At 46.7% G+C, this 9,936-nt stretch overlaps 1 protein-coding gene across 1 annotated transcript; it reads left to right on the top strand.

The window, feature by feature from the left end:
* The first annotated feature begins 3,780 nt into the window (after positions 1 to 3,780).
* LOC112890180 (mitogen-activated protein kinase kinase kinase 1) lies at positions 3,781 to 5,009 on the top strand. Its single transcript, XM_025957058.1, has one exon. It carries the CDS (start codon positions 4,046 to 4,048, stop codon positions 4,811 to 4,813), a length of 768 nt encoding a protein of 255 aa, XP_025812843.1. The 5' UTR covers positions 3,781 to 4,045; the 3' UTR covers positions 4,814 to 5,009.
* The last annotated feature ends 4,927 nt before the right edge of the window (positions 5,010 to 9,936 follow it).

Below are 9,936 nucleotides of genomic sequence, written 5' to 3'. Positions count from 1 at the left end.
TGATGCTTTAGACCCTTTATAGAAGGGATATCAGTTCACAATTATTACAAACAAACTTTAAGTTTATACCAAACAATGGTTCAACATTATTGGCCAATACGGAAAATAAAGGACCATTCATGATACGTGATGAACTTCATGGCTCTTGGCTTTAATAATATATTCTTCTCTTTTTTATCAATGCGCTGCAACAAAGCTCAAAACCAAAGCTAGTGCGTCCCTCTGGATAAAATATTGTTTGTTGGAAACCTCCAAGTTCCCGCGGGCTTTGAGTTTTTCAGCCTTGTATATAGACTCTTGATCTGCTGTCAACGAACTCCTCTTGCTCTTGCGAGTAGGAATAACTGAACCAGTCGGCAGTAACGCGGAACTGGAGAAAAAATTAAAGGAAGCTGTACAAATATAGAAAAAAAATTTAAGGGAGTTGTACAAATATATATAACAGAATAATTAATTTTATCTTTAAATTTTTAGCCGAAGCTTAACTTCATCCCTAAACTTTTAAACGACTATTTAAGTGCTCAAATTTCTCCATCAAGCTCAATTGAATCCTTTGTTCCGTATGGCATGCCATGTTGGCACGCCTTATCACATCTAGTTAGCTTGGTTTATAAAAAATAATATTTCTATAAATTTGATTATTATAAAAATTTCATCTTGATGAAACAAGGGAGTTGATCCGAACATATTTATTATACATGTACAAAAGTTACTTAAGTATGTGTGAACCAATATATATTGCTGCTACACAAATAGAAACATTTGGATACTGATATGGTTGCTAACGTGGCCAGATACGTTGAACGAAGGACTCAATTAAGCTGCACGCTGAAACAGTCATTTTGAAAGTTTAAGGGATGAAGTTGACCCTCGACTAAAAGTTCATGAACAAAAAGGCTATTCTGCCAAAGAAAAACCAATCTTTCCTTTAGTTTCGCATTGCTTTTGTATAAAAATTTGATCTAACATTATCAACTAATTATATACTATATATTGATTTTCTATTTTTTAGAGGGCCATGGCCCCATGGCCCCTGCCAGCCCCCCAGTTCCGCCACTGCCAGTCGGCAATGGTGCAGGGTTGATAGCGTGCATATGAGAAACAACATCAACTAGTTTATTGGCTGCTTGCTTCACTGGAGTTGCAACCTACCTTGGATTAATAGCTGCCTGCTTATAAAATGTTTCAGCTACCCAAGCTCTAGTACTATCTGCACACCCTGTTGGCTTTAAGGCCACCATTGAACGAACCTTTCAAGTACCGGCACAATCAGTATGGGCAGTAAAGCCTCCTCAACGAGACCATCTCAGCTAGTTTATAAGAGTCCAACTCATCATTTTACTTGCGTAGAAGAAAGAGAAGGTGAGAAGAGAGAGTGTACTATCTCTTCTTCAAATGCTAGCTTAGATCTTGTCCAACAGTAAGAGCCAGCAGCTAGCTCTAAGCCAGCAACGAGAAGCTCGGCACAGTGCCGGCATATGCTCGGGCAAGGTGCTGTGAGAGAAGTTATTGGCAAGCGTGCGAGATACTCTCTCCGTTCTAAGTATAGTTTTAGGAGTTGAGCATGAGAATTAAGGAAAGGTAAAAAATAGAGAGTGCACATAAAACGAGGAGGGGTAGAGGATGAGAGAGATAGAGATAGAATTGTATTGGAAGCGAGAAATACACTTATTTTGGGACAAATTTTGAATCCTCAGACTGCGCTGGGACGGAGGGAGCAGGGGAGAAGGAAAGCGCTAGCATGCCCTGTTCATCGATTAAAAGATTCTATGAGCTGGCTTAGAGCTGGCGCGTTGGAGGAAGCCTCGTGGAGAAAAAGTGGGCAGCATATTTTATTAGTGAGAGAGAGAGGTTGTAGGATCCAAGATATTTTAAATAATGTGCTTTAAGATAAACTAATGAAGAGGTAATCTTTTGCTATCTTTTAAATGAGGTGGACAAATTTAGAGCTAGTGTACTAGCTTAACTATTGGAGATGGCCTAACTGTTGTAGCTTGTGAGGTGCCCGGTGCACTACTCCCAACACTGTTATTTCCTCCCTTGCCTAAATTTTTCCCCATTGACTTTGGCTTGCCTTCAATGTTAGCCCTATTGTCCTTGCATGATTCTTCCATTTCCTTTTCCTTTTCTTTATTTCCTTCATTCTTTGGCTGCGCTGATCCATGATAATTGGGGTATGATTGTTTTCATCACCCTCTATTAAACTGTAGTTCGTAGACATAGTCGCCTATCACTTGTCGCTGCTAGAGGTCACAATCATGTCATCAGCTCTGCAGATGATGCATTATTCTGTTATTACCTGTTTGATAACATGACCTTGAGCTACGGACCTAAGCCTAGTGTTGCAGCGGTTGTATTCTTCATCATTGTCCGTCATTCTTGGCGGTCAAGATAGGCCGACTTCTGCTCAACCTTGATCCAAGAATAGCACGTAGAAACCGAGAATGAATGGAAAAAATAAATTTAAAAATAAAACATAAAAACGAGAAAATAAGGAGAAGAAAATGCAAGTAAATGTCTAAAGGAAAGAAAATAAAAAAATACTCAAACTACCTCATCTAAACATGTTAGATGGGCTGAAATCATACCTTATTTGGAATATTATAAATTATTCATGAGCTAACTAAATGGGTCATGGACTACTACACTAGCTAAATAAAATAACAAAAAGGAGGGAGAGGCGGAGGGACTCCTCCTTGAACCAGTCTGACGGGAGTATTCTCACGAGTCTGGCTTTTTGTTATTTTTCTCATAGTAAAAGACGCAGGAGTTAAATTAAGATTAAATATAGCCATTAGACGAGTAGGTTATAAACTTATAGTTTGCCTTGTTTCTTGATTTGCACATGTGACATGATTTTAGTCGCCTCTATATGTTCCGTACCACTATACATATCTTCACTGCCCTCGACGTGGAAGTAGATCAAAAGCAGCATCGTGCCTACTAAAATAATTTCATAACGAGGTTGTTCGTCCTCAGAAATAGAATTCATTCTCGAACAAAATAAAATGTTCCAAATAAGACATATATTTCTTTGAAAGTAGAAATTGTTTCTAACAAAGAAAAATGCTCCCGGAACACGACAAAATATTCTGAGAGAAAAAATAAAAAAATAATTTGAGCATAATCAAGTGTAGTATAAAAATTAATAACGGAGCATTCTTTTGGTGGTACTTTTTTATAGTTGAAACTTTCAGTAGTACTTTTTTAAAAGTTTGCATCTTTTAATGGTACAGATCTAATTTTCTCAGTAGAATTTTGCCGGATTCGGCGCGCAACGGGAGATTGCGTCACTTGGTTTCCTGTGGGCCGTCGTGCGCGCAGGCAGCTCACAAACGAAGCACAGCCCAGCACACCCTTTGTTTACATGGGCGGAACAAAGGCCGTAGCCGTGGCCTTGCCGGCAGGCCCATTAGCAACAAATGCATCCGAGCAAGGCCTGATGCAACCCGGCCCAGCGTCCGTTTGCTCCACAGAAAGGCCCGCGGAAACGACCTGCAAAATGCTCTACCAATGCGGAACTTGAATAAGAGAATGGTGACTCTCTCCTCTGTGGGGGCACATCCGAAACTTCTACTTTCTCTCTTCTCCCTGCTACATTTAATTAAAATTTTAAAATACTACTACGCCATTTCCAATTTGAATTAAACACGTCCGATCCATTCTGTAACTCTTTGCCGTTTGGTCAAACTGCGCAACCTCAGGCATCATCCTGTTTCAAGGTGACCTTCTCAAGCACAACACTGCTCTGTTTCCGGCAAAGTAAAGCCGCTAATCCATGATTTGGTTGGTATGCCTGGTCATTGAGACTTGGAAGGATTGTTCTTCGTGCTTTCCCAAACCTGAACCCAAAGGTAACTTGCCGGACCTGCCTCCTCCTCCTTCGCCGTTGCAGGTTGCTTCACTCCGCCGCCATTCTCGCCCTCGCAACAGTCTTCTCCCACGGCACTCAACGCATCCGGGCTTTTTGGGAGCACCCGGCATTACATAGCCAGCCGCTCCGGCACCTCGCCGTGCCACGCCAGATACGACGAGCCACCCCCCGATGGAGCCGGTGGCGACGTCGAACACCACCACCACCCCGTTCGCCGCGGCGGCGGTGGACGAGGAGGCGGCGACGCGGCGCGTGGCGAACCGCATCATCCGCGCGCTGCAGCACCAGCTCCGGCTGCTGCACCGCGCGGGGGCGGAGTTCTTCGTGCTCGGCGCCACGGGAAACGTGTACACGGTGACGCTGTCCACCGCCCCGGCGTGCACGTGCCCGGACCCCGCCGTGCCCTGCAAGCACATCCTCTTCATCCTGCTCCGCGTCCTCGGCCTCTCCCTCGACGAGGCCTGCGTCTGGAGGCAGACGCTGCGCCCGTGCCAGGTCGCGCGACTCGTCGCCACGCCCACGCACCCGGACGTGCTCGCCGGCGCGCGCGCCAGGGAGAGGTTCCACCAGCTCTGGTCCGCCCGGCCGGCCGGCAGCAAGGCCGCCGACGGCCGCCAGGACGCGGCGTCGTCGGGGAGGCCGCTCGACGGCGCGGCGTGCCCGGTGTGCCTCGAGGAGATGGCGCCGGCCCCGGCCCCGGCGCCGCAGGCGATCCTGACGTGCAGGACGTGCCGGAACGCGGTGCACGCAGAGTGCTTCGCGCGGTGGAAGCGCAGCCGCGCGCGCCGGGCGGCAACGTGCGTCGTCTGCCGCTCGCGGTGGAGGCAGCCCAACCGGGAGCAGGAGCAGGAGCAGTACATGAACCTCGCCGCCTACATGAACGACGTCGACGGCGACGTGACGATGCAGAGCGCCGACGGCGGGCTGTGCGCCGGGTAGTTGTGGGGTGTTCGCTTCTTCGTGACATGACTGTGAAGCTGTACATAATAGCATCTCAATTCATTAATTGGCTCCTCATATTCTTTGTTTTCCATAGGGAACTGACTTGTACGACATACATCATGTACTACAAACCTGATATGTATATGTTAATGAAACAACTTACTGTTACTATTAGACATATTAATTTTCACAAGACGCTCTAGAACAATAGATAAATCATAGAAATGCTTACAAAAATTAGAAAGATCTGACCACCAACCCATAGACATCAATATTCATACCCAATGTCCATTGGATCTATTATGCTTTCTAAAGTCTAAATTACTCCCCTCAACTATAGCTAAAGTCCGGATAACCCTCTAAAGTATCGTTTGGTTCATTTTATGCCCTTTGGTTCACACTACCCCCTAGTACAATTGGATCCAGGCACTGCGCCGTGCTGTAGAGACGGGGCGCTCTCGTGGACGCCCAGGACTTGAGCTCCGAGGTGGACCTGCGGCTGAAGTGCACGTGCCGGACCACCACCTCGGCGCCGCCATCGATGCTTTCTTCTCGCGTGGCTCCACGCGACCAGGAACCGGCTGATGGCGAACCCGTCGCCGACGGCATGGTGCATGGCGTGGCCCACGACAATGGAGCTGCAGGGGAACCTCATCATCCAGGGCATCAGCTCCTCGGCGCCGTTGCCGCTCGGGTGGAGACGCCGGACCTCGGGCGTGGCATCCATCAATCTCGAGGAGAGGATGAACAGTAAGAGCAGGAGAGCTCACCTTGACCGCGGGAGGTCTGAGGGGAGGAGTTCTATTAAATCTAATGGTTTCCTAATGGAATTGGCATTGAGGGAATAAAATTTTGAAGTTGTGGCACTGAGATAATTTCAAAAGTTCTATAGCACTAAAGGAAGTCATGTTAATTTTTATGGCACCGAGGAAATTGGCTCTAATAACTACTCCTTCCGCCCTGAAATATAAGACATCCTAATTTATCCTAAGTTAAAATAGTTTAAGTTTGACCAAATTTATAGAGAAGAATATTAACATCTAACACATCAAATAAGTTAATTATAAAAATATATTTCATAATAGATCTGATTATTCTCATTTGACATTCAAAATATTATAACTCTTTTCTATAAACTTGGTCAAACTTAGTATAGTTTGACTTAGGACAAACCAAAATGACTTATATTTCACAATGGAAAGAGTATGCACAAGACATGCTAGAAAACAAAATAACACCCCTAATATTCATCTAGATTACCCACCAATATCATTAAAAAATAATCTAAAATAACTCTCTAAATTTGCATCTAAGTTACCTAAATATGCCGTTATTAAAAATATCCTAAAGCAACCCCTAAATTTGCGGCAAAACTATTTACGTCCATCATTATATAAAAAATTATTCCAACGTACACCAATATATGACTCTAATTGGCCTATATGGAACATTTTTTTAATATAGGAAATACTAATTTATGCTCTACAGGAATGATGCTTATGTCTCCATACAGACTATGCACACATGTTAGGAAGAAGCGAGAAGAATACTGAGTTCTATACTAATTATAATATATATGAAGGTACGATACGAAGTGAGGAAAATATGAACGTGGATCATAAAATGTATAGAGTAATTGCTAACCAAATATATCACAATCGGATAAGGGTAAGTGTGTATCTATATCAATATTGTGTTATAATATTTATCGAGAGTGATAGAGACGGGTTCGGGGGGGGGGGGGGGGGGGGGGGGGAGTAGGCAAGCAAGTTTGGTTATTAGCTACTGGTCCTTTTTCATGAATTTAGTTTTGTTGAAGAATTTTTTTCATAAATTTTTAATACGGATGCCTCTCAAATTACTAGCCCATACAATAAATAACCTAAAATAACCCCTAAATCTGCATTGAAATTTCTTACATCTATCATTATAAGAAATTATCCCAAAGTACAACAGTTTATTACGATTCTAAAATACCTATTGCTTCCATTTTAATAGGGAAAATACTAACTTAAGATATAGACATATATATTCTGTGTGTTACCATATAACATACCATGCGTACATGTACGGATGAAAGAAGCTATGAGAATCACAATTTCTATGTGAAACACATAGCTCAAATAAGGATTCAATTAATTAAACATAAATAAAAAATTAAAGTCTATTGGACAAAGAAAAGCACAAGTATAGTGTTATAACATAAACAAATAAAAGAAAGCGATAAGCAAATTTGATTATTAGCTATAGATACTAATTTTTTTATAAATTTCTAATACTTATGTATGATATTGGCATGGCATGTGTAGATACGACCATTGAAGAAAATCACTTTCAATAATTTTGAGAATGGTTTACTATCTAATGAGATTATTATAGAAATAAGGGAGAGGCTCAAGAAATAATTGAAGAGAGGTATGGAGGAGGAAAAGGCCAGCAAGGACATTAAACTCAAGTTAGATCCCTACAACATACCAAATTGGAGTCCAACTCAGAATCCTTGATTAGACCACCTTAAAATCGTCGTCAGGACACATATGGAGTACGTTTTACATATGTATAAAAAGCTAAGGAGATAACATTTCCAATGTTGTCGGTCTTTACGAGGTTCAAGTCAATATGAATCGACGAAACAAGTGCATGTACATAATCTTTCAGGGTGCTGCACCACCATTTTTTGGACCGTTGGGCCATATATCATGTTGGAGTTCATTAGAGATGTACCTAGGGTTTCTTGGCCGATCCTACCCTTTATATCCAGAAGCCGTCGCCCAAACTAGAGTTCAGTTTTTCTTAGATTAATATGACAATAACAGTTTCACAGTCATCGGTCTCTAAGACCCTAATTCAAGTGCTTAATCTTTTTAAGCAATCTTGTGGTGTACTGCTTTGTTCTTACTTGTGTTGTTCAATTCGCAGGCAAGAATTAACCTTCGCGGTGAGGTCAATCGGGCAGCGCATGGTTGATAACCAAGAGACGATGTGGTGCTTCGATTGCGGCCTTGGGTCTTGTTGATCGAAAGCCAGCTGACTTGTGCCAAGTTGTCAATAATCAATAATTATTGCTCCTGACGGAAGATTGACACCTCATGTTCCTATGAATGTCTCTCAAACACATAGAGGAAACACCAACTCCTCCGCGTCGTCTCCCCGGGATGCGACTCGGGGGGCACCCACCGTACACCGCCGCCACCGCCTCCCAGACCTTCCCTCCACCTCGCCGCTGCTGGAGCAGGGCACCAGAAGCCCGTGTGCCTGCTAGGAAGGCGGCGGCGGGGCTTCTTTTCGCCGGCAGGTGTGCTCCCGCCCTGGTTAACGACACGGCAGTGGCCGCGGCTCGGCCCAGCAGTTCCGGCGCCCCGAGGACCGGATCAGGTGACTCTAGGGCGGATCACCATGATGCGGCAATGGGGCTGCCCTTTGACGGGCCCGGCGGGGTGCTGCGCCAGTGTCGACCACGTGGGGCACCATGGCGACCGGCGGTCGCCAGCGCGCGCGCTGCAGCCGCGAGGGCGGGTGGCGCGCGTGGGTTTGCAGGGGGCGAGCGGTGCATGCGTGCGCATGCAGCGGCTAGCGCAGGCGCGCGGGAGTGGCGTGTGCGACGACCGGCTGCAGGCAGCGGCTGGCGAGGAGCGACGAGGCCCAGGGAGGCGGCGTGGTGGAGGCCGCGTGCAAGGAGTGTGGTGCGTGCTGCGGCAGTGGGCGTCCCTGTCCACGCGAGTTGGCGCGCTGCATAACAGGTGGAAGGCGGCGCTGGCGAGGCACGCTGACAGCAGCGCGACGCTGGCCCGAGGAGTTGTTCGTGGAGTTATGGCGGCATGGTGCGTGGAGGCGCGGCGTCGCCCTGGAAGGGCTATCGTGGCTGTGGTGCTGGAATGTCGCATTGTGCACGTGCAGTGAGGGGTTGGGAATTCCGGGCGAAAGCCCTTGCCAACGTCCTTGCTGGTGGGATGACGGTGGCGTCCTTGGATGTCATTTTCCCTGTTGGGGCGTCATTTTGGAGCTACAGCCCTACTATACGGGATTCTCTTGGTGAAAACCTTGTCCTTGTCCAGATCTTGGACGAGCGATGATGGCGCTTTAGGCATCATGCCCTCCTTGGAGGCGTTATCTCTAGAGACCCAGCTCGGTTTGCGGCATTGCCGGTCCATTGTCTATGGCGGTTTCAGTCGGTGTCGACAATTCCGCCGCGTGGCAAGCTGGAAGGGTGTTGCTGAGCCCACGCGGAGGCGATCGCTATCTTGGTGGCGAGCAGGAGTTGTCACATGGTTGCCGGCTGGCTGCTTGCATCGGACCGTGGTCGCTGGCATTGCTTGGCAACGGTTAGTGCGGCGTGGGACTACGTCTGAGGATGGTGCTTGCGGTAATGGTATCGTAGGATGACTAGGCTTGCAGTGGATCGCGACGGGTTGCTCAGCTTGGATGGGGCCACCAGGTGCGGTACAACATCAGAAGACGGCGCAAGTGACTTCCTTGGCCTGCTGCTATGGCGGCGGTGGCTAGGTGCGAGGGTGAAGCAACGAGAAGAAGTCAACTTGCGGTGACGGCTTGGCTGTTTTGATAGAGATCTTAGGGTGCGGAACATCCTTTCTCACCACCTCGACGGCAACATAAGAAACAGATTCGGGCGTGAACTATTGTGGCGGGCATGGCGAGGTCCCCGTGCGCGGTGTTTCTTCGAGGCGATAAGAGAGAAGTGGAGTCCAACGACGGATGCGGCGAGGCCCCTGCGCGTTGTGTTGTCGTGGTGGCGACTGCGAGAGGCTCAGATCTGGTGTTTTTCACTCGGTCGGATGGAGTATGATGTTGCAGCGACATCACGGTGAAGTGTCCTGCATGGCGTGGCCTTCTTGGTGCGGTGGTGTCTGCCTCCTTTGATAGAATCTTCGATTCCAATCGACGTAAGGTCATGCCTGAGGTTTCGACAACTACAAGAGTGTGGACTATGGGTGGGTGCTGCGGTAGTGCTTCGGCCTTGCTGCCGTCGTCAAGTGGAGTGGTGCGGCTGCATTAATGTCCCAATCTAACCGGCCGGTATCGTTGTCGTTGTTGTTGTGTCCAATCTTGGCATTGTTTCCTTCTTTTGATTATAATTGGCAGCTCTTCTGCTTGATTCGTTT

This window comes from Panicum hallii, chromosome 4 (assembly GCF_002211085.1).
Source record: "Panicum hallii strain FIL2 chromosome 4, PHallii_v3.1, whole genome shotgun sequence".
Lineage (NCBI taxonomy): Eukaryota > Viridiplantae > Streptophyta > Magnoliopsida > Poales > Poaceae > Panicum > Panicum hallii.
This window is presented reverse-complemented; position numbering and strand designations above follow the sequence as displayed.

What these genes read in the sequence shown, in the direction of transcription:
- LOC112890180 (XM_025957058.1), top strand. Translation starts at nt 4,046, where the DNA reads ATGGAGCCGGTGGCGACGTCGAACACCACCACCACCCCGTTCGCCGCG.